Source organism: Bufo bufo, chromosome 6 (genome assembly GCF_905171765.1).
Source record: "Bufo bufo chromosome 6, aBufBuf1.1, whole genome shotgun sequence".
In the NCBI taxonomy this organism is placed as follows: Eukaryota; Metazoa; Chordata; class Amphibia; order Anura; family Bufonidae; genus Bufo; species Bufo bufo.
Genome location: NC_053394.1, coordinates 73,244,306 through 73,270,378, shown reverse-complemented (window position 1 = coordinate 73,270,378; position 26,073 = coordinate 73,244,306). Strand labels below are relative to the sequence as shown.

Genomic DNA, 26,073 nt, shown 5'->3' with positions numbered 1-26,073 from the left:
GTATACTGTGGCTGGCATTGTATGGGGTGTACTGATACTGTGGCTGACACTGTATAGGAGAACATTATAGCTGTCACTGTACACGACTGCCACTGTGGGGGATTCAATTACGTTGCTTCTTTGAGCAGCTCTGTGTTCCTGGAAATAATCTTGGAACATGGGCATGGATATCTGGAAATGTGGAATAATTAGTATTCTAAAAGGCTTATCGAAAATTGACCCCCCCCCCCTCCCTTTCAAATCTAAACAGACTAATTTTATCCCTCAAAGAAACAAATGTTTCCAGCTCTTAAATTGGATTTGTTCGGCCGGCCTCACCCTCTTAGATTATTTGCACAACTTTGCAGTTTATTAATTACCTTGTGACAAATTCAGACAAGTTCAGCCCTTCCCTCTCATCAAAGATGCTTTGTAACTCAAACATCTCTTACTCTAAATGGGATACCAGATGGAAAATATGAATAAACAAACACATTGTTGGACTGCGGTTCCTTGGACCCATCAAAGCAACTGATTTTGTGTCCACCCAACATCCGTACAGAAAAGGGTCCACGTTTACTTTTAATTTCTTTGTTACTTTTGTTATCATTGAACACACAGGACATATTTTAAGTAGAATTTAATAGTGTGGAAAAGGATGCCAGCTGCACTCCTTATTTAATATAGTGCCAGATGAAGGGCTTGTTAATGCCAAAGTTCACAGCGAGGAAATTCCTCGGCACTCCAACTAATAGAAGTGTTTTACTAACATAAGCAGCGCAATATGATTCTGAATTCTACTCATAAGGTCAGATGGAGTCACTCATATAAATTGAACATTTCGGTCCCATTGGACCTTCCTCCGAAGTATGAGTCTATAAAATCATAGGATAGTAAGGATTAATACCAGTGCATACATATTGAGATTGTACATAATATACTAGACATAGTGAAATAAGTACATTAATATATAAACAAAGATCCAAACACATATGATGATTCCAAAATATAGATAAAGTCCCAATGAAAACCAAAGTTTAACAATGTTCCCCTGCATAGTAAATTATATATTGTAAACCAAAATTGGAAAAGGGGCACGAAGTAGGATCTAATGTTATTTTTGAATCGGCCCATAAAAAAAGATCCTATTGGCAAGTCACAGACTCCAAAGTCAGCTCTCAATGGGTTGTCTTCTGCTGGACCTTTGGGAAGCTGTTGCATTAAGGGAGAGCCCGGTCCCACCTGTGGTACTCAGGTAGGCCAAACTGAGTGCTCATGCACGAGACCGTTGCCTGTTTTGCAGTCTAAAAAATTGCAGATCTGCAAAACACTGATTCTGGCCGTGTGCATTACACATTTTACGGAACGTCCGGCCCTCTAGAGAACAGTCCTATCCTTGTCCGTAATGCAGACAAGAATAGGACATGTTCTATATTTTTGCGGATGCCATAGGACGAACATACAGATGTGGACAGCATCTGTCCACATCTTTTGCGGCCCCATTGAAGTAAAAAATTGTGGATCAGATGGGGACAAAAACCAAGTTTGTATACATGAACTCTGACCCTGATAAAACCTCTTAAGGGGGTTTCCCTCTAAGCCATTCATGAATGAGATCACAATACCTGTCATATGCAGAGAGCAGAGGTCGTCGAGGTTATGGAAAAGTTGAGTGGACTATGTATTGGTGTTTCCGTTACGCTCTTAGAAGTGAACTGGAGCGAAGGCCAGCAGGTTATGCTGTTTCCATAACTTGGGAGCTACAGAAGCAGTACAGCTCAATTACGTGGTGACTTGTTCTCAAACTGCTGTTGTCTGGTAGCTCAGGCCTATATGTAATGCTTGTCTCTCTTTGTTATTATTAGTAATTCTGATGGGACGACATGATGGTGACTTAGGTATTCTTTAAAATCACTGAATAGCATAGAAATTATTTTTAAGCTTATAAAAAGAATAAACTCATACCTCCCAGCTGTCAAGGAAGGCAGTGAGGAATAAAGTTTGCAACGCATGCAACAACTTTTTTTTTTTACGTTATGCCATGCCTCCAACCACATTGAATTTCTCTCTCTCTACACACCCAATTCTGTTTAGTCTCCTTTGTGCCCCCACTCAGTGATAGTCCTCTTGTGTGACACACTATAATAGTGCCCCCACACAGTCATTATGCCTCCTTTGTCCTTCTCAGAGTAATAATACCCCCTCAGTGTCCCCTCACAATATGTATGCCCTCTCAGTGACCCCACACAGTAAGAATATGCCCCAATATCATAGTTATGCCCCTTTAGTGCCCCAACACCGGAAAATCTCCCATAACGTAGTTCTGCCCCCTTAGTACACTCTCACAGTTGTTATGCCCCCCCTTGCAATATTGAATCCCCTGTAGTTTTAGTAAAATAAAAAAGTAACACCTAGCCCCGTTCCCCCGATGAACATAGGTCATCATTCCCCAGCTTGTGCTGTCTCTTATTCTGCAGGCATGATGACATCACTGCATTGTGCCTTCCTGCGAGGAAGAGAACAGACCGGTGAATGGTGGAGCAAAGAGATGAGGTCCTGAGGATGCAAATGTAGTTAAAATTGTGATATGCTACACCCTTCCAGGGACTGCAGGACTGTGGCTGGAATCCAGGACTCTGGAGAGGGAAGATGAACTTCGTCCCTAGAATAAAAAAAAGTTTTGCCATTTTCAGTTTTATGGCGTTCTACTGTAACGCATGTGAAGCTAGGGTCCAAAGTCACAGCAACAGCGACACCATACTATATGCAGTCACATACAATGCCACGTCATACAGCTCAGTTTTCCTAGTTTTGAAACTAGTGTTTGTTTTGCAGTAAGGCAGGTAATTACGTGCGCGCTTGCGCCCTTTGTGGCATACTTGTGGAGGTGGTAATTAGCATAGGTTCAGCCAGGCAAATTGTTATTACATGGGGAGTCATTTGGTATGCCAACTATAAGAAGTGAAATTACCTGTCTGTTTCTGTACCAAGTTAACACCCTTATGAAGGTGTGGGGTTTTATATCCGGTATTGCTTTTCAAAGTATGTGAATTGCCCAGGGTGTCACTAATTAAGAGTTTGAAGCATTCATTGATGTGGAATGTACTGAACCTTAGTTGGCGGCTTAGCTTCGTGAGGAAGCCAGCTTCTACGGAAGATGGGTAGCAGAAGGCTTCATGAATAGCAATAGTGGTGGGTGACGCTGACATCATCAAGAACATGGGAGAGGTGCACAGACGTGCTCTAGCTAGGAAGATGAGGATGAAGGTTAGTGAATTTCACCATTCAATTCTTTTTTCAAAATAGTGAGCAGGACCGACCAAGTATTCTGTCTTTCACGGATTTGTGACCCATAATATACCTCCTAGCTTGCTTTTTGGGGTCATGCTGTATATCCATACTCTTCCAATTTCATAAAAATAAAGTATGGCATATTTCATTGTATGCATCAAGGAGTTAATACAGCACCACATTGCGGCGCACAGTCTATGTGCTGCCATACAGGGTCTGTGCTTTGCCGAGTGTGTAGAATCTTTGTTGGATTGACTTTATGAATACTGCTATGGATAAATTTTTACCATATGTAAATACATATTATTACACAGAAAGAGACCAATCGCTAAAATCAGGTTCAATAAATGTTCTGCAAGTGCAGTGTCCTGGGATTAGATACACCTCTTGTATTCCAAATTCAGCATATGGTTCCACTCATGTACAAGAAGAACCAATGTCCTTTCTCCACTGCTGACTTACTTATCAGACAACTTTGCATAAGACAAATGACTACAAGAAACTTTGTAATATGTCTTAGTGAAAAATGTCTAGTTCTCATGTTATCAGATGTTTATCCCCCCCCCCCTGTCTAAATGCAAATGAAACTGTTTGCATAGACTTATATCCACAGTTAACCTTTTTTTGATCCAAGGCTCCATTTGTGAGTTCTGATACTTTTCCCTAATGGCCAAATTAGGCCTTTGGTTCAATGAGGGCATCACCATTGCTCTTGTTGCACTCAAGCTCCACTCATTTCTGTGGCCAGTCCCTTCCTGGCTGCTTTAAACAAAAGTGCCAAGCAGCGAGGGATGGGCTGGCCACAGGACGGGAGCAGCTCACAAAAGGGATCATATTACACGTGTCAATGCAAGTCTACAGAGGGGGCAAGAATGAGAATGAGCAGGAGACGCATGAGACACACACACAGACAAGCAGAATACTGCAGCTACAGGGGCTGAGATGTAAACTTCCTAAGCCTTTTATTCGCAATCATACAGGTTAGTACCTCTCTGTAATGACCTCCATGGCCCTGGGGTAGCCTTTGAGTGAGTAAGAAAAGGTTAAGAAGCAGATTCTCCTCTACTTCCTGTTTGCAGTGGATGACAGCTAGTCTCCACCCACCATATCTGAGAGACCTGCAAAGTAGATATTTAACATGCACAGGAAAAAAAATGCCAGATACAAGTCATACAATGGCCAGAAATGGTGTTATTCTTCATGTACACGCACTGTAGTACTTAGTTTTTTAAAAGGTTAGGGATGCTAGGTTAAGAACTGATTCAGACAACGGTATTTTTGATATGTGTGTGCAATGGGCTGCTCATGAACAGCACATGGACCTATAGAAATGGCACTATTCAGACTATTTTTTGTCACAGTCCTGAAAAACTATTTTAGGCCTTGTCTCCCGGAACATGGACCTGGAGACCATTAAAGACAATTATCTTCAGAAATTGATCTGCGGTGTGGATTTAAAAATCTGCAGCATGTCGATAGCGTGTGTGGATTTACAGTTTTGCATTGCAAAGGGTGAGATCTGGGACAAATATGTTTCAAAGTCAGATTTTGGTGTGGATTTGTTATGGAAACACAGTGAAAACCGCATGAAAATTTGTGCAGAAATCTGTATAAACTGTACTGCTTCGTGCATATACCTAAAGGGTATGCATATAACACACAGATATTTGTGCAGAAAATCCACAGTCTAATACAGTACCAGCTAAGTAGATGAGATTTTCAAACTCATCTACACAGTGTGGAAATAGACTTGTGTTGCAGATTTTGAAATCTGCATCATGCCCATGATTTGTGCAGATTTAATGCAGGTTTCACCCTTTGCAATGAAAAGGGAGAAACACATGCAGACTTGGTGCAGAAACGGATCAGAATCCACACGAAAATCAGCATAAACTTCACTTCTGTGTGCATCTACCCTTATGGTCAATTGGGTTAAATTCTCCTGAATGGCTTTTGTTTAAAGGGGTTATCCAAGACGATTAAATGCCCCCCATATGCCTGGGCGCCTCGCAATGAATATACTTACCTGGCTCCCTGGTCCCTGCACTGCCGCTGCTGCTTTCCTCTGTGTGCAGATGAAAACATCCAGTTTTGGCGGGGGGTGGGGTAGCAGCCAATGGGGGGGATGGGGACGAGCCTCCCTAGTGTCACCCGCGATGCTAGGGAGGCTCGTCGCCGTCCCCTCCTGCCATTGGCTGCCCCCCTCCCCGACACTGTATTTTTTCATCCACACACAGAGAGAAGCAGCAGCGGCAGTGCGGGGACCAGGGGCGGCGCGCAGAGCCAGGTAAGTATATTCATTGTAAGGGGCCTTTGCATATGGGGGGGGGGGCATTTAATAGTCTTGGATAACCCCTTTAACTGCTGGAATCTAAGATGAGATCAAGAAACGATAACCCATTTATTTTGATACTGATATAAACTTCATGCCCTAGCCGCCAGTAATTTACCAGTGACCCCACCTGCACAATGATTGGTTTCTTATCAAAAGGGTTGTCTCTGGAAGTCAACCACTATAGAAATGTCCTATTAGAGTATTTGGGACCCTTCTATGGGTCGGACTTCCTCTCTACAGACTAGAGTCATCCATTCATCACATAGGCAGCCATTCATCCGAATGCCACCATTCAGCAGGGTGGCTCAGAGGTTAGCATTGGTGTCTTGCAGCACTGGGGTCCTGGGTTTGAATCCGACCATGCATGGAGTTTGCATGTTCTCCTCCACATGTTTGTGTGGGTTTCCTCCGAGCAATCGAGTTTCCTTCCACACTCCAAAAAATATGCAAATAGATAAAATTGGCTTCCTATGAAATGGATCCTAGTGTGCCTTGTGTGTTGGGTCATGCGCCTATACGGACGCCACGGATTTCCCAGGGAGTCGCCCCAGCCACACAACTATCCCTGCGCTTTGGGTCCCTGTGAGAAAAGTGCATTATAAATGTCATTGTTTGTCAATGTTTTAGGTCAGTCTTGGGCTTGTAGTCCGTTGAGTTCCCGCACTGACCAGTCTTTACAAGACCAGGATGGTTCCTCTCTATGATGCTATCGGACCTCTGGGATTTATAAAATGTTCAATAAAATAATGTTAATAAACTGCTGCCATAAAATAATCATGTGTGCTTGAAAGGGTTTTGTGGCCGTTTACTGACGACACCAGTGGTTCTCTTCAGTATAGTAGTCATCAAAGCATGACCTCTAACACCCTTCACTCTTATGGTAATGGAAACTCGAAAGCTATGGGTATAGAGAGCAGTGTATGTGCCTAATAGAAGAAGCAGAAATCCATCTGAAATAACCTCATAAACATGACAACACAGGCTGGTCATGGTTTGGTACAGCTAAAATCGCATTATAAAAGCACGTGCGTTTTTTCCCATGATTGCAGTTTTTACAGGTAAAACTTTAAATAAATGGTTTTCACCTATAAAAACATGCAAACCCTGGCAAAATTGCATGTTTTTACCCCCAATATGGCTTTAACTGCACCTCAACATGTGACTATACCCTAAGGCTTCATTTGGGCTTATGCACACGTCAGTGACTCAGATGTGCGCACTGTGTTCTGCATGGACAGCACATGTATCCTTTGATTTTAATTATTCACACATTCTTCTTTTTCCAGAAGCATGCACTGCCTTAGCTTGTGTTGCAGACCAAACTCACTGGAGTCTGTGGGTCCCTATGAAATGACATCCATGTTCTGTCCTCTGGATTACGAATGACAAATGGAGGGCAAAAAGTGGACACACAGACCCTTCATGGACATCTTCACAGTTGAAACACTGACTGTCCTGTAACGGACATTGTCACTTGGACCTGTGACTAAGCCTTTACACATAGCCTGCTAAGAATTCATCCTATATTTCTTTGAAATTGGAGGAACACAGTCTTTTTTCTCACAGCTTCCTTGACAATTCATCTGTATATGTTAAATATGGTTTGCATTTTGACCTCACCTTGCAGCAGTGTCTGTAAAGCAGTATTTTGCTGATCACTTGGTTGTCTTCTCTCTTAGGTGCTTTCTTGAGCTGCATCTTGAGAATCGTATATCGTTCCCAGGTGCAGGAGCTCTAGCGTGTCCTTCCTCTCCTCTCCCAAGATCAGGGATCAGCAACCTCCGGCGCTCCAGCTTTTTAGACACTACAACTCCTAGAATCCGACTGTGGAAGTTAGAAGAACAGCTGAGTAAGTGTGCATGCTGGGAGTTGTAGTTTCACAGTAGCTGGAGTGCTGAAGGTTGCTGATCCCTGTCCTATATAGACAGGAACTCCCCTCCTTGCAGGAAGTAGGACAAGACACTTCTACCAAGAGGAGGAGAATAGGGTGGTTAGCCCTGTGCCTTGCCAGCCTTTGCCATCCACACCTCCTCTACTGGAATGCACAGCCAAATCCCGAAATACATAACAGAACTAAAAACTATTTGCAATTTCAGATGCCCCCAGGTCTGGGGTATTGCATACTTGCTTTTCCTTTTTTGCAATTTGGATTGTATTTCAAGAGCAGCCTTCGAATACAAGACAATGAAGCACAATGCAGAAGATTTATCCAAACTAGTGCACTGGAAAAGTAGTTGACTGTAAGCAACTAATCAGGTTCCATGTCTTATTTCTCAGAAGTTCTTTTTAATACATAAAGTCTGTGAAAGCCTTGAGCAAAATCAAATGAATATTCATTTTTATTACCAAGTGACTAATAAATAACCATACTTTATAGTTAGAGGCTGAACCTATAAAAGAGCCTTACAAGCGAGCTACTGTTGGGGGGACATGGCTCCGAGCTGTTCCTTCTGATTTTAGGCAATGCAGTTATTTTATTTTTAGATGTATTTTCGATCGTACAATATATTTATCACAACTCCTTATTCACCAGATTTGAGACACAAAATGCAAAAGTTATTCAATTTTGTGGTCTTGCGATTTAAGCAGATTTAGCCCAAAAGCTTTTAAAAGGGAGCCGGTCATGGTGGAGGCTCGCCCGTGGGTCCTTCCTATTACTAATATTTAGATTTCCCTGGCATGGTTTAAGTCTCACTTGATGAATGGAACTTCAAAGGCTTCACTCCTCCATGCGAAATCTTTAGTGCACCAGAGCAGGCAGAAAAACTTCAGTGAAACAGACCCGATCAAGTCACTGCACCTGTCATGTAATAGGAAGGGGTGGGCTAGAACAGTTTTCTGTAACCTTCCAGGGCAGGTTTAAGCCATTTGGACATGGTTACTGCACTTAATGGGGATATGAAAGGAGCTAATGCTGCAGAGTCCAGCCAGAGTAAAGAGAAACTGCTTCACTTAGGAACAATCATCTGCAGCTGGATAATCAGTTTAAAGTAAGACGTTGCTGTGGTGACATTTTTGATCTCCTGTTCCGTAAATTACAGTGTATGTGTGTGTGTCTGCGTGTGTATATATATATATATATGTGTATGTGTATGTATATGTGTATATATATATATATATATATATATATATATATGTACAAAACCAGGGGTGCTCAACTTACCTTTCACGTTTCGATGCTTATCTGGTTCCACCTGGTCTACACTTTCTGGTCCCTTCTTGACAAACAGAGAATGCCTGGAAATGGAGGTAGGTCACTGATGGGGCCACTGCTTAGCTGAGGAGGCATTTCTTGCATGTCGAGACCAGGAAGAAGAGACCAGCAGGGACCCAGTAAGCGGTCGGAAAAGTGAACATCACGGGAATAGTGAGGTGAGTATCACTTTAAATCTGTCTCACTTTGGATGTTAGAAATAGGTGTTCCCCCTGGGCAGACCCCGTGTTATGTCACTTTGCTGGAGGAAGGTAGGGCGCCCTTGGTGCTGAGGTGCAAATAATAGGCAGGAAACTGAGTTAAAGGTGAATAAGTAGCTTTCAGTCCTTAGTGAGTAGAAAGATGCAACACTCATCCACGCATACGATGGAGGCACACAGTCTTTGCAAACAAGTTTCCAACAATGTTCTTGCTGAGCTGAAGTAGAGCTCTCCTATTTCCAACGCCTCTGAGATGCAGTTCTTGCAGCTTCAGATGAGGGGTGCACATGTTTACAATCTGCGAGCTGCAGAGAAATATGATGGGTAGTCGAAAGCCAAAACCTAGTCAAAACTATGAGGTCCATGGCCAATATGCATTGCCCTCCCACACTGTCCACTTCACTACCTTTCAGCTGCACACTGAACTAATCCCGGCTGTCGGCCAGACCAAAAAACATTGCATGAAACAGATTTCGTCTTGCAGAATCCCAGCATTTACGCCGAATCACCGCTGGACCTCATTGCAGTCAATGGAGTTCTGTCGGTGAAGAAGAGGATCCGGCAGGCTGCTCTGTGCCAGAACACCCTTCAGGATCTCTGAACGGAGGTGTGAACGAAGCCTTACTCCACCCTTTAGCCTCTAGCAGTGTCCTATAGGTACGCTCCACGTTGCCTTTATGGTATACATCACAGCAGATTTGTAGCAGAAGTTTCTGCGACGGTTCTATCCACTGAAATAGTGTTTGCCGAAATCCATGTCCAGCACCATTCAGATGTATGGAATGTATTTTCAGCAACAGACATTTCTGCAACAAATCTGCCTCATGTGAATGTAACCTTATCTGTTGTAGGTTTATCTTCTGTCCTATAAACACAGCAGGTAACCTATCTTTGTGGCACAATGAGTATTGTAGAATAACAAGCTCAGCACTGCTACCTTTTACGTATTCCATTGAACCATGCCTGGCAGACATTTTTGTAACATAATTAATTCTACCTATACTTTGGGTGGAACTTTGTGATGGCGCGGCCATCTGGATGTAGTTAGGCGGCATATGAAATTAATACAGGGTTGTTAAGATCCATACATGATGTTAGTGGGGTTTCCTAAGGATAAAGTTGCAAACCACCTACATCAGCTCTCCCGTCATTAAAATTGAAAACATACAGTCAATTACCTTTTTCTTTTTTTAAATCTTTTCTTGCGTTACTTTTAGTAACAATCAAAGGGATTGGTATATTCATGATGCTGGTAGAGCAATTTTAGATTATTAGCACTTTCCTACCCTTGATTAAAGTTGATCGAAGACATAAATGAGCTGTCAGTTCAGTCTCCCACGATTTCACTCTGTTTCAGTCAGTTTTCTCGTTGCTCTTCCCCATCCCCCCGTCCCGTAGCAGAGATCGGGGTTGATGTTCTAGTCAGCGAAATAAGTTCATAAAGAAAAATTTGCATTTTACATCCAGTTTTAAAGGAATCCATCATGTTGAAAATGTAGTCCAATCTGCGGACTGCTATCTCTATGTACACTTATACAAGGAAGCCTGTCAGTCACCGAGTAGGACCTCCCACTGGACTCCTAACCATAAAAAGAGCAGAGATTTAATTAATGAAATTCAAGTAATATGGAATTTTTTCCCACCATGCTATATCTCAATCTGCTCAGCTCATCCTGCTCTATAAGATGTTGCCTGCGGACTGGACTGCAAAAGAAACCTTACCACTCATTGTTCCTTTAGGTTGAGACCACACAGTTCAGTTGATTGCACGCGGCCAAGCCATGTCGGCGCTCAACAGGCTATGGCCGCACAAATTTGCAGTAAAATCCCGCAGGCATTGGTCACCACGAGTGGATGGTGTTTCAAAGAGCTTGTCCAAATATACCAAGTTATCATGGGACTTGGGGCCCCTGTTCTCAGTGGTGGGATCCCCCAATCATATTCTGTGTATAGGTGATATTTTGTTATGGTGGGACAACCCCTTTAAGCCATGGTCTCCATGATCAGCTCTGGAACCTTTCCTGTAGAACCCCTGTAATTTGTTTTTTGCACACTAGCTTATTAATTATTTTATTCGTTTACATAACGTTAAAATATTTCTGTACAGATATTGTCATCAATGCCGGTCCCCATTGGGGTTCTCAATCTAAATTCCAAATGTACCTATCCATATGGTTTTGGAGTGTAGGAGCGCCTGGATTCGAACCTGGATACCAAATTTTTTTTATATCCTTACTGGTAAGAGTGTGCAAGCTATAGGCCCCTTTAAATGGCCTGATGTAGCAAGCGATTGTTGGGAAGGAAGCATCAGTGGAGGTGACCACCGCATTTACATGCAGCTATCCCTTCCACTGTGTGGGGAGGAGTGATCGCTAATGCCATCGCTCATCCCCAGAATCATTGTTTATCGGCAGCAGAGGCTGTTTAGACGGTGCAATCTACTGCCGACAAATGATAATTATGTGTCCGCGCAAACTATGCTATTAGGGTGGGTTCACATTACGTTTTATGCCTCCGTTTGACGTATACATTTTTTAAATAATTGAACTCTATGGTAAACGGATGTCGCTGTATGGCATTAGTCTGAGGCATCCGTTTAAAGTTTTTTTTTGTGTACGTTAAGCGGATGGGAAAAACGTGATGTGAACTCACACTTACACGATGCACTAGCGTTTCGTTCATCTAATGAGTCCCTAGTACTAATGAGTAGGGATGATCAAACTTGTACGCCAAACTTGAAAACACAATTTTCGGGTTATCTAACAATTCCGTCATGGATTCTGCTACTACGGACCATAAGTTATGGTCCATGGTAGCAGAATCCATAAGGGAATTCTTAGAAAAACACAAGTTCGCTCTTCCCTACTAATGAGTGTTCGTACGAACGCTCGTTAGTGGTGATCTAGCCAAACATCGGGCAGTGTAAAGGGCAGTACCGGTAGCTATTATGAGGCCAGTGGAGGTGGGAAACCTAGGCCCTGATGGGGTTGACCTTGATCTTTTCTATGTTTTCCATTATGCAAAGACCTCTTGTTAGCAAATAAGATAAAGGGAAACCATCCGAAGGTCATGTTGTCCAACTGATTTAAAAGGTTCTGATCTGTATTTTCTTGTAATGACTGGGGTCAGTGTTGTAAGCCAGCAAGGAAAGGGAGCAGGGAAGGATGAAGTGTCCATTTTGACTCCTACTGTACAGCCAAACTTTTCTGTACATGTCCCTCCTGATATCATTGCACATAATCAGTGTATGTAGACATCAAGAGTACTAAATAAAAACCATACAATGTAAGCGGGAAGTTAAGTTGGACGATACAACATGATAGATGGTGGATTTTCCATCATGTTAGAAATATCTTTAGCCGTCTCTGGCATAGGATTATTCACAGGTGGAGAATATCAAAGTGGACAAAATGATGGGGGTCAGTGAGGGCACCTGCGAAGCTCAGTTCACATTCAGGCACAGCTATTTTTTACCAACTGTTCTTGACTTGTAGACACTTTCAAGTTATCATAGAAATCCGTTCACCTTTGTTCCTAAGCGGCAGAGATTTTTAAATGATACGGGCTGTCCATCTGTCAACATAATGAACCTCTGCGTTCTCCCAAGTAACGTAATGTTAGGTCTAAATGGGAACACACTAGACATGCCAGGAACACGCCTCGGCTCTGGGATGAAGACCTACAGCTGGAACTTATTCTATTTAAAAGGTTCATCCTGCTGACTGCTGTACAACACTCCCACGAGAATATTACAAGCTATCGGTTACATGCGCAGCTGTACATGTCTCCATACTGTAACTGATGAGGTTGTCTTTAAACGGTTCTTAATCACAACCATTTTCGCTGTATACCCGAGAAGGCTGATTTCATATTGTCTTGAAGCCTTTCCTTAAAATTGATACTGTTTGTAGAAAGTTATGAGGCCAGTTCCTTGGCATGCCATGACTTTCCTGCCCAATAGCTAGGGTTAATTTTCAAACACACAATGGGGCAGATTTACTGCTGAATATGTGCCAGTTTTTTGGCGCATTTTGCGCCAAAAAAACTTCCGTGCATTCTTTGCATCACATTTACTCAACTGTTTTACTCATTTTTCCAAGCATCCCTAGTCCAACAAGGGGGCATGGGTTCACCTGAAAGAAGCCGTGGCCTCCAGGCACCAAAAAAAGGCAAATTTTTTGAGTAAAACTACATGCACTGATGGACTTCTAGCGTAAATCTAAATCTATGCACCTGAACATTAAATCACTATCTTCCCCAGGTTGACTTCTCAAAATGCCAGAGAAATAGAGCAAATTTATTCTACTCGATCTATGCATAAAACTGGACATAATGTAAGAAGAATGTGTCACACATGAGACCATTTCCAGTGGTTACTAACTTTAAAAAATGGAAAAAATGTTATAATAGAATTATTTTTCCAGTCTACTTTTACGTACATGGTCCAAGAATATGTGGCATTTTCGATAAATGGATTCTTACTTGACCAACTGTTGGCATATATGAGACAAGAGCCACACAAAAACCTTTTGTAGGCCACTTTTACAACAGTGTGTTTGGTCCTGTAAAAACACACCGTGTGATGAACACAACGAACACTGCACCTCTGAACTGAACTCACAGCATCATAATGACTTATAATGCTGTGAGTTCCTGGCCAACTGCAGGTTTATAGTATTGTACTCCCGACAACTGTAGGCCCGCTGTCAGGCAAGAGCTGACAGCATCATATTATGATGCTGTGAGTTTGGGTTAGAAGAACAGTGTTCAGTCCAGGAAATGCAGCCACATATGAAGCACGTTTCCCGGACCGAACACACTCGTGTGAAAGAGGCCCTCTATAAGTGTTTTCATTACTACATTCATTGAGACCTCTAAACTTCTGCGAACCTGACATCGAGACCACACATCTTCTCTTCAGGGAGCTCCAACAGTTTTCACATCAGGAGGACTCAAGCTCTCTAGGAGCATTAGATCAAAGTATTAGAAAAGAAATATTATATTCTGGAGTAGCATTGACAGATTGCATCTAACTGTCTGCTCATGATTGTGAGATAATGTAAGTCCTATGGGAGGGACCTCCATGTAGCTAGACGTTAATAAATTGGTTCCCTCTTGCAAAACCTTCCAGGAGGTCCTAGAGATTGCAGGTCCAGATGCAGAACTGCTTTCTGGTGGTAATCCAGTGCTTTTATCTTGCAATGCTAACTTTGTCATAATGCAATTTCATATACTGGCGCACTTATCTATTTGGACACGATTTATTGGACTGTTCACCCCCAATGTTTTTAGTTCAAGAATATGATGCCAAAACTGCTCAACTGCCATACTGTGAGACCTGGGGGTAGAGTCAAACGTGGTACATTTGTTGCAGAAAATGTTTGTAAGTGAAAATCTACTCCATTAATCTGAATGGTGTGTTGCTGTAGCAAGAACATGGATTTTTGCCAGCCCCATCCAGATGAATGGGACAGTCACAAAAATATGTGCGACAAATCTGTCTGAATATACCCCTGGCAGCAGCTTATCTTCTCTGAGAACAAAACATCAGGCATGCTAAAAAACCTCACCAGTCGTTTTTTGCCCCTGAGTGAACATCTGCTGAACACTTCATATACATCACACTACTAGAAATTCTCTGGAAGCGCAGAGACAATCATCTAATATGTTTGAGCAGGAGCAGACACAAACGGCAGAGGACCCCTGTAAAAGAACGAGTGTGGGCCCCGTGCTCCCTGATAGCTCACACAGTCTGCCAGTAATTATGAAATTTCTTAGCTCTGTCCCTTGCATGCAGTCTAATAGTCTGCAAGGGTCTTATTTCATGAAAAGCTACTATGCAATGTATAGAGCATTTCAGGTGAAGCATTATTGCAATATACTTACAATAAAAATATTATACTTTTTTTTTGTAGACTATGTCTTTCTGGTAGTGCCCCCGGCTGTTTCTTCTGGTGCAAAATTTCTGGTCCACCTTCTCCTTCATTCAGTGGTGGGCTAAAACGCTCAATATTTTTTTTTATTTTTTTGCTTCCTTCCTCCTCTCAGTGTCATCATAGTGATCTCATAATGAAGTGGGTCAGACACTTTTCATTCTTTCTTTCCCAACTTCTAAATTAATGGATATGTCTAGCTATATCTGTGTCTTGACCCCTGTGGGTCAGCAGTCTACTGAACAGAGACTTCTCCAAGAGTTAGTGGCCTAGTGTTTCTCCTGTAGTGGAGTCCAGATCCCTATACAGGGGTTAAAGGGTGAAGACCAGGGAGAGGAGGACCACTTAGATAACGCCCTCAGCAATAGCCCCAAGTCAGATCTGTTCAGTAGACATGGTGAATTCAGATCCGCTTCATAACAAGAAGTGTTTTTCTGCATAATTCTTCGAGTAAGAATGGCTGGCCACCTTAGGGGAATCTGCCTTTTAATACCCTATGTGAAGATCCCGAGCAATAGGTCCTAGTTGTTTAGTTTCCTTCTAACGTGTGCTACTTGTCCTGTGTACTGACTCCTGCCTGTTTCCGGACTTGACCCTTCACTTCCTGACCTGACCTATGTCTGATCTTTGTATTGACCCTCAGCTGACTGCCCTGTAGCAGAGTCCCGATCCTTGTATAGGGGTTAAAGGGTGAAGACCAGGGGAAGCCTCTTAGATAACGCCCTTAGGAGTAGTCCCAAGTCAAATCTGTTCAGTAGACACAGCGGATCCAGATCCGCTTCGTAACGAGAAATGTTTTTCTGCATAATTCTTAAGTAGGTAAGTATGGCTGGCCACCTTACTGTACTGAAGACAACATCTCCTGTGTGAAGTGTTTTTCCGTATAAGGCTGAGTTCACACGAGCGTGTCCGAATAAGGTCCGGATGCGTTGCGGCAAACCCGCGCGAGTAGGTACCCAATTGCAGTCAGTTTTGACTGCGATTGCGTTCCGTTGTTCAGTTTTTATCGCGCGGGTGCAATGCGTTTTGCACGCGCGTGATAAAAAACTGACTGTGGTACCCAGACCCGAACTTCTTCACAGAAGTTCAGGTTTGGGTTAGGTGTTGTGTAGATATTATTATTTTCCCTTATAACATGGTTATAAGGGAAAATATTAGCATTCTTTAATACAGAATGCTTAGTAGGTGGTCAATTGAGGGTTAAAAAATTAAAAATAATTAACTCGCCTTCTCCTCTTGATCGCGTAGCTGCCGGTCTCTTCTTACATCTTTAATCATGAGCTGCCGGCTAAAGGACCTGTGGTGACGTCAGATCACATGGTCCATCACCACGGTTGTAAGGGAAAATAATACAGTGAATAGACTGTCATCTTAGCAACCGTGCGTAAAAATCGCACAGCATCCGCACTTGATTGCGGATGCTTGCGATTTTCACTCAGCCCCATTCACTTCTATGGGGCCTGCGTTGCGTGATAAACGTACAATATAGAGCATGCTGCGATTTTTCACGCAACGCATAAGTGATGCGTGAAAATCACCGCTCATGTGCACAGCCCCATAGAAATGAATGGGTCCAGATTCAGTGCGGGTGCAATGCGTTCACCTCCCGCATTGCACCCGCGCGGAAATCTCGCCCGTGTAAACTCAGCCTAATTCTTGGTATAAACCCTTTAAGGTAGCAGCGGACCACCTGTGTGGTTGCACATATGGTGTGTCCTGAGGCTGGAACTCCATGCTCTTAAAATTATTTGTGCACGTTGTACATTAAGGTAGAAACATCAGTTCAGCTCTTTGTAGTTATTTTGACCAATTTACTCAACTTCAGTCTGGGCAGAGCTCTGCTCTCCTGGGATATTACATCATCCCTATTGTGGACTTTCCTTTGACGTTCTTTGTACAGTGAGATTATTTTTGCTTCCCAGTGTAAAGGCTTCTTTATTTTCCAGGCAGCTGTTTTCCTGGTGATTGTCCAGGGCAGTAAGTTATCAGTCAAACGTGATTCAATAAAACTGAAAAAAAACTGAATTGTGGTTTTTAGGTAAAATGAAAGCCAGAAGTACAAAGGCTTTTGAGGTAACTTCAAATTGCAAGCGAGCGATTTTCTTTACATTTCCAAGGATTTAAATCACTCCGGTCTTTTATTTTTTAAGAAGTCCCCAGTAACAAATTGCTTTAAAAAACCATCAGGAAGTAATAAAGACTTGGCGCATGTCAAAATAAAATTACTTTAGATTTGGTGGCTCCAATGCGGTTCAGACCAGGGGATTATCTTCTGGTCATTGGTGTAATGTCATATGAGATATTGGAGACTTTCAGGGATTGCCTCTGAAGGAAACTGTGAAGAACTGAAAATTGCACGTAAATAGCTGAAGGCCTGCAATACATTACCATTACTGTTTGGATCTTCTACAAGAGGTCAAATTGGTTCGCAATTGGATACAGACAAACCGTAAAAATATTTTGCAGCCCGTTCATGTTAATGAAAATAGCAGAGGTGAATTCAGACCTCCTTTCATTTATACTGAACACATTTGAAGGCCATTTTCCCCATGAATGAATAATCCCAAGTACATGTCCTTGAATTACCATGTAATGTCCAGGACTTTGAATTGATAGCCTGTCTTTGGAATAGGGTATCGATGTACAGTATGGTCACGGATCCCCACTGATCAGCAGAATGACGGCACCGTGGTGCTCCAAGCACTGTGCCATACGTCCAGCTCTATTCACTTGAATGGACTGGAGGATCTGGATCTTTTTTTTTTTTAAGATATTTTTTTTTTTACCCATGGACTGTGTCTGGAATTGCAGATCACCCCCATATAATTGAAGCAAATGCCATGCAATACTGGGCCCAGGCCATAAATTGTAAATGAAGCCAAAAAAAAGTCTAACCCTGTTTTCTAAATCTGGACTATCTCTTTAACAACCAATCTGATTTGTTATATGACTATATGGGACTGTGAGGTGGTGGTGGTATAATTCTACATATTTAGGGCACAGGCACACGACCGTGGTTTGGGTCTGCATCCGATACACATTTTTTGCGGGTCAGATGCAGACCCATTCACTTCAGTGGGGCCACAAAAGATGCGGATGGCACACTGTGTGCAGTCTACATCTGTATGTCCATTCCGCAGCCCTGTGCTAGGACTAGGGACATTTACTCACCGCTTTCTTGGCCCTGAAAATAAATCCATTTGTCTCGAACCCCTTCCTGAGTTCTCGCCCCATATCAGCCGCTTTCATGGTAGCTAGGCCCCTGGCTGGGTGATACATTTGGTGCAGACATAGACACTTTTGTCTAACCTTATACCACCTATTGATTGGCTTACTTTGTGACAGATTTCTATGAAAATTGTGTTGCAAAAATGGTGCATTTTAAGCCATGTAGTTGGTGCACTTGCTTCTTACATATGTCAAAAATAAGATGCACCAAAATTGTGCCAATTTTTTGTGTCAATTATACCAGAATTCAGGAGTAGCCACCATAAAAATTTTGATCATTGTCTGCAATAAATACTTGACCTTTACTATATTGGCTTGCATTTGCTAAAGTGCTGCATACAGTTTTCTATGAATCATGTACTGTATATGCTTCGTTTCCATTTGCTTAATCCCAGGCAGCAACATTTTGCTGGAAAGCCTCTCATTTTTGGATCTTGAAATGCTTTTTGTCGGGTGTTTGGCAGCTTTGGGTTATGAGGATATTATATATATATTTTCTGGAGGAGAAAATGAGTTTCCCAGCAGCTTATTTTTTTCCAGAGTAACACCATCTATTTGACATCTCGTAATTCTTTCAAATTGAAGGGGAATTTTCCTGATTTGAACCAGTTTTATAGATCCTTTTAACATCTTCGTAGTGAAATTCAATATGTCTGTTCATGTGTTTTTGTCAGTTTATATATCCCTTCTAGTAAATGGTTGGAGTAAAATTAGACCCAAGGTGCACTCGATGTTTCTGTAATGCTTATAACACTTAAGTTTGACTGGGTATCCATTTCTCCAGGCTATCTCCTTACTGTTATTATCAACTTGGTAGAAAATATGAAGATCCATCACACTCATGCATCTTATTTACTTCTATAGAGGTGAATGGATTTACTCCTTGGCTATGTGATCCGTGGTGTAGCCAGATTAAGCTAGTCATACACATGAAATAAAATAGGCCCAATACATCATTATATTGTAATAATTGGCCAGTGATATCATATTATTGCATTCTATCGCAAATTTGCGGGGGTAAAAAGGCTTGTTGGATTTAAGCATGCCTGATCCTTTGTTCTTGTGGGAGATAAGGTGTTGGACTGCGGCTTATTTCCCTCTTCTCATTAACATAGATATGCATGCTCAGCCAAATTAAGGGTGCATGTTAATAGTGGAATCAGCAGAACAGGTTTTCGGTCGAGATCTATCTAATGCATGTGGCTCTGATATACAGTAGATATGACATGAGGTTGTCTGGCCTAGTTCCTGATTTACCCATTCCTCAAAAACTATGCCCAAGTAGGAAAAAAAAAAACTCCTGACTGCATTCCTGCAGTTGCAGCCCTCTTCCCGGCCAATTTGGGTCCCCACTGGACTGCAAGTGGCTTGTTTCTGTGACTGCTGCAGCCAATTATGGGCTTCAACCTGCTAGCGATATGCCGTTCTAGGTCACGAACTGTAGAAGCTAGTGATTGGACACAGCGGTCTTGAGACCAAAGCCAATTTAAAAAAAAATTTGGGCAAACTTTGTCACCTCCTAGGTCGGACAACCATTTTAACAACAAAAAGATTGTTTCTGTGAGTTTGGTAATATTCTGTCTCACAGTTCTCATTCCTACCTGCCCTTGCATTAAACTTTGCGGTCTGCAGAGAGCGGGTAGGCAACGTTAAGGTCCATATCTGAGCTAAGGCTGTTTGTTCACTGGATATTGCCTATATGGTAAATTCTCTTTTGCAGGGATGGATCACCATTAGTGGTGGCTCCTTAAAAATATATTGGGTTGGATGTCCCAATCCTCTCCCCAATTTTTTGAAGACTGTAAACAGAAGGCATGATCATCCCTCATCAGGTCTCCAGGTGGTGGAAGCCATTTGGCAACTTTGCCATTTATCCTCCCTATAATCTGGCCCTGCTTTTTTGGATGGTTACATTAATGGTTACAAGAAGGATAATGTCATGTTGGACTGTCGTCCAATTATCACAAGTACAGTGTGTTTTTTATAGGCTGCATTTGTTCCTGTGAACAACAGATATTGGTTTACATGAACATCTATTTGTTTGTTTCCACTTGCATGCATATGTTTATACATCTGGCTTCATTTATGCTGCAGTTTATTAGACACCATTGGGCTGATGGCCAAAGCTAGGTTCTGTGACCGGAAACAGCTGAAAGTCTTGTACGCCTGGAGTTTGTGACAAAAGTGAACTCCCAAAACTTGTACTTGATTATTTTAACTAATATTAATGCAATAACTATGTTATTGAGCTGCATGTTGGTGAAATGATAGGCCTAATCTGTGAGGAACATTAATGTAGAGTTGCCACGTGTGTTTTTTTAATAATTTTTAAGCAATTTCTTGTAATTACAGAAAAAAAATCATAAAAAAGAAAGAACTGTTTTAGTCAGTGCTGGAATTAGTTTGACTCATTGCTTAGTAACAGGAGCAGTAAAAATATGACTACAAACCACGCATGAGTGACCACCCATCCATTCAGTGCAACGAGCTTTCCAAAGGTTGCCAAGCCAGCTCCCAGCTACTATGAAAGTCCCATAGTGGTGAATAGAGGAGTGGCTACACATACACGGGTTGTCCTATATCCACCTCGGGTCCCATCCTTGAGATGGGTAGTTCCTCTTATGGGATCCAATTCTATTGATAAGCCATAAATGTCCAGATGGTACAACCCCTTTAAAATTTTGTATTGATGCCCAATGAAGATTTTTTTTTGGGCTGAAGTCAAGACCTTCACCAAAAAGAGTCTTGAGACCCAACGTACTCTTAGACCCAAAGTTATACCTTCTAAATTTTCCACCGGCAAAGTCTGACCTTTAGTCTGCCAGGTGGTTCAGACACATTCTTAAAGAAAGAAGCATGCCCCTTCCTTTAGGCTGGAATTATACATACAGTAAATGTTCGGGTTCTAGATATTGATGACCTATCCTTAAGATTTGATCTGACACCCATCAATCTAGATGATGTTGGCAGCTGCTGGCAATAGAAAAAAGCACTGTTAATGGTGCTGTATTGGGATATCCAATGATATCACAGATTTGTTTATTCTCATACTAAAGATAATTACTGCGTGTAAATGCAGGTATTGAGCGTCGATCAACATGCTGTTGCCATGCCCCTTAGAGTATCTTATTCTTTCATCTGCTTAGTTGTAGAATTGGTTCTTTACTCATCTTTTTAAGTTTTCACCCATAATTGCAGTGCAAAATGGTCTTCTATGGGGGTGGTCCTTTCAAAGATGTCTAGTATGCAGAGAAAGTAGGTGGATTGAAAACCTATCCCCAAAAAATCTCATCTAAATGGGGGTGCTTTTCTGAAAGGCTTGTATCCATGTCCATGATTTATTTTGGAGCCCACACTTTTTTCTTTTAAAGGAAGTTTTTCTTACTTAGAAGTTCTGCCCAACGTCCTGTTTGAAGGCAAGCAAAATAAAGCTTCCATCTATCATGTATTATGTACTGCGTAAAAATGCAACTTTGTTTTTCAAATGGCGTAACATCTGTTCTTCTGAAGTAAAATTCAATTAGGTGGGTGGTCTAAGGTATACAGTATTCCTTACATTACTAGACAAACAAGTGACCACCACTAGAAGACTGTATAGAGTTTTTTTTTCCTTTACAACTTTTACCAAAGTTGGGCATAAGTGGACTGCACAAGTCTAACAGTTTCCATACGATTGTGAGCTTTAATCAGTACATTTATATTAGTGAGAAATATCCTTCAATCCTGAAAATAACATTTTGGATGATTTCCAGCTCCTTCTGACTAAAAATACACATAGGTAAATAAACCAAGGGCTAAGCGAGGAACATGTGTTAGGGCAGCCCCACCAAAACATATTGGAGGCCTGTTTGATATCTGTAACTACCTAAAGGACTAATATTTTTACAGCCAGAGATAACAAATTTATCCCACGTGGGGTCAATTTTGCTACTTCAGATGAAGAAAAGGTCATCGATACATCTTTTTTCTGCCTCTTTTAACAGTCAAATTTTGTAGGGCCATTTGTGTTTAAATGGGTTTTCCGAGTGTTTAATATAGATGTTCACAGGATGGAGTGGCTCTACCAATCAGTAGGATAGAACGGTGCACAATATCTATGTGTTAACTCCAACACACCAAAAGGGTTAATTAAGATTGTAGTAATAAAGATATGGCACTCATGAAACTGGAGAACTGCTCAAAACAAATTCCTTTATTGAATTCTATTAGTAGATTCACAGTTTTAAAAAGTTATAATGTTAAAAAGTCATACAAGATACGTAAATTGTACAGGAATTAAAAAACAAAAAGATAAAACATCACAAATGACGGTAGGTAAAATTCACTTGAGGTAGATTTGACTAATAACCATGTAGGTCAGACAGCATATAGGTGCTTAATGGATACACCACAGGAAAAATCTAATTATCGATAATTCACAGAAAATCTCGATTGAATAGTCACCAAATCTTCGGTTTATATAATCGTCGATTCTTGGTACTATAATGCACTTATGCACTATTCGATTTAATTATGAATTCTTGGCTCGAATAGTTGAAAGAGTCACATTAATTCTTATGTAGCAGTTCATAGGCTTATCGAAATTTTTAAAATAGATTAATATAGATGACCTATTCTCCAGACAGGTTATCAATATTAATTTTGTTTACTTGCTTATATAGCACCAACATATTTTGCAGCACTTTACAGATATTGTCATCAATCACTGTCCCCAATGGGACTCACAATCTAAGGTCCCTATCAGTATGTCTTTGGAGTGTGGGAAGAAACTGGAGAACCCGGAGAAAACCCACGCAAACATGGGGAGAACATACAAACTCCAGGCAGGAAGTTGTCCTTAGTTGGTTTTGTGGCAGGTGCAGAACTATGAAGTGCCCTTTGCGCTGTGGCATTAGAAGAATTCTGATATCTCTGACTCTTTAGTCTAACCAGACTGTCTGTTACTGTATAATTCCCCTAGCGTCGTTCTATGGAAACAGTAGGCTTAAAGAGCACACCAAATGCTTGAAATAACTTCTTTATTAACTTCAACTTTTCTTCATATAACACTGCCTTCTGCAGCAGATATTCCATGTACAAAACACGTGTTGAATAAAGATTCATAAAATGGCGGTATGCATAAGATGGTGGTTCAACTGTTCAATCTTGTCATTCAACATAAAATGGTGGATATATTTCTCTCTTCAGTATCTGTACTCTCACTTTAAGTTATTTAAGCACTTTATGATCTCTCTGAGATATCTGAGGTCTAACCAATAGTTCACTTGCAGAATTTGGTCGTAATTTACAGTATGCAGTTAGCAGTAACTATTTGCAGATTGGTTGAGTATGATCTGGTATGGTTGTATGCAATTTGGATTGTGAATGTTGTAGCAATTGAATTTGTAGTTTGCAATTGGTGGAACTGTAAGTAAACACACATATAACTAGTTCAGTATACATTTCTAATCACTATATTAACAGGAACATTATATAACTGTTTTAAATACCTATTTTGGCCTCTCTGATTCCATAAAACACAGCTCTTAGTGGAGTGAATGTCTGCTCAGCTGCTCTCCTCTGGTGTAATGATTCTAGCAGCTCCTGCTAGGGGAATTTCCCACACGGGCTGTGTGTGAGGCTGGCTGTGATTGGTCAAAACTCCTGCTGTGTGTGAGGCTGGTTGTGATTGGTCAAGACTCCTGCCCAGCAACAACAGTTTAACTCTATGCTCTCTGTTGTGTCTGATGTGTCATTGAGCTTACCTTACATTATATAATGAATCTTAAAGGCATATTATCTTCTTTGCTTCTGTGAACACAAAATATAACAGTTATATGACATCCAAACATGAAGTCACTGTAAAGAACTCTGCTTTTGTCTTTAACACACAAACATAGGAACTGTATTAAGGTTATTGGCAGGTTTGGCTGTATAAACACACAAGCTATATTAGCAACCTAGGACAGGTCTTAGCTGGCCAGCTACAGGTTTTGAACCAAGGACCCCAGTGCTGCAAGGCATCAGTGGTAACCAATAAACCACAAATTTAAATAGGTTGTCCAAGATCTTGATATTGATTGCCTATCTTAAGAATAGGTCATCAATATCGGATCATCAGAGGTCTGACACCCAGCACCCCCACCGATCAGCTTTTTAAGTGAAGCTGTGGCGCTCTGATGAGCTTCGTGGCCTCCTTGCAGCTTACCAAGCACAGCGCCATTCTTTGGATAACGGCTGTGCTTGGTGTTGCATCTTAGCTCCATTCACTTGAATGGGACCGAACAGCACCTAGGCCATATGACCGATGAACTTGACATCACTGGCCTAGGAAGAGGCCACAATGTTCACAGGAATGCCGTGTCCTCTTCAAGCAGCTGATCGGCAGGGATGCCAGGAGTTGGACCCTTGTTAATCTGATATTGATGACCTATCCTGAGGATAGGCCATCAATATAAAAATATCGGACAACCCCTTTAAAAGGTTGTCCAGGACTAGAAAAGCATGGCTGCTTTCTTAAAGAAACAGTTCCACACTTGTCCATGGGTTGTGTCTGGAACTGCAACTGCAGTAAATAGAGCTGAGCTGCATTACCTCCCCCTAACCTGTTTACAGATGTGGCACTGTTTCTGAAAGGTAGCAACCATATTTTTAAAATCCTGGAGGACAGCAGAGCCAGAGAGCCTTATTTTTATTGCAATTTTTAGAGATCGCATTTTCTCAGGCTTTTAAGTGCTTAGGACATCCCTGTACCCTATTTAAGGTAGAGCTTTCTTTAGAAAACCAAGCAAGTGCTCTTTGTGCCATAGAGCTGTGCAAGTAATATTGTCTTGTCACTTCTGCAGTGGTGGGCATCTGGTGACGCTATATCTGGTTGTGCCTTGTTTTTGCTTTTCAGTGTTTTGCCAACTTCATACACAATGTGATTTAAAATTTTATTTTATGGAGTTGTACAGGATGAGAAAACATGGCTGCTTTCTTCCAGGAACAGCACCACACCTGTCCATGGGTTGTGCCTGGTATGGTAGTTTACCTCCATTGAAGTGAATGTGGCTGGACTGCAATGCCACACACAATCTGGCACTGTTTTTCTGGCGCTGTTCAGATTTTCCCCCTCTCACATTAGTCCTCGTTCCCGATGGAGATCTAATTTTTCTGCATTAGACCCACAGAATGGGGCAATTTAACCTATCTTTACGCTGGGTTCACACCAGAGCGTTCTGAAAGGAGCGCTCTGTATGCGCGATTGTACGGGCGTTTACAAGCGCGCATACAGAGACAAGTGAACACACATTGTCGCGCGTTCCCGAAAGTCTATGTACGGGAACGCGCGACAAACGCCCAAAAAAAAACGCTCATGTACTTGTTTGAGCGTCGGGCGTTTTACAGCGCGATCGTACGCGCTGTAAAACGCCCAGGTGAGAACCATTCCCATAGGGAAGCATTGGTTTCTCCTTGTTGAGCGTTTTACAGCGCGTAGGAACGCGCTGTAAAACGCTCAGGTGTGAACTGAGCCTTATAGTTCGGAGTGTGGGAAAAAAAAACATCAAAAACCCACACAAAGGTGTGGAGAAGTATAAATAGTAGTAATGTGGTTCCAGTCCTTTACTATAGCATTATTAATGTCATATGGGTTACGGATTATGTTACAGCGTACGTATGCATTATACTATTTGATGTGTACATTTTGGCCATTGATCTTTACGATATATTAATATTTCTGTTACAGATGCAAGTTTTGGATAAGTTTCCTATTGAAGCAGGACAGAAAGATCCAAAGCAAAGAATAATACCATTTCTCCCAGGTAAAATAAAAATTCTGTGTATATAATAATCATAATGCATACATCATAGTGTGCAGTATTAGCCACAGTACAAATAATTGCATTTGTAGTGCGCATGTCATGCCAGTCC

General features: G+C 41.6%; 1 protein-coding gene across 1 annotated transcript in view; it reads left to right on the top strand.

Moving 5' to 3' along the window:
* Positions 1-26,073, top strand: part of SH3PXD2A (SH3 and PX domains 2A) — a 354,245-nt gene that overhangs the window by 120,307 nt on the left and 207,865 nt on the right. Inside the window, exon 3 of the mRNA XM_040438015.1 lies at positions 25,889-25,964. Coding sequence (XP_040293949.1) covers positions 25,889-25,964 — 76 coding nt within the window. The remainder of the gene's footprint in view (positions 1-25,888; positions 25,965-26,073) is intronic.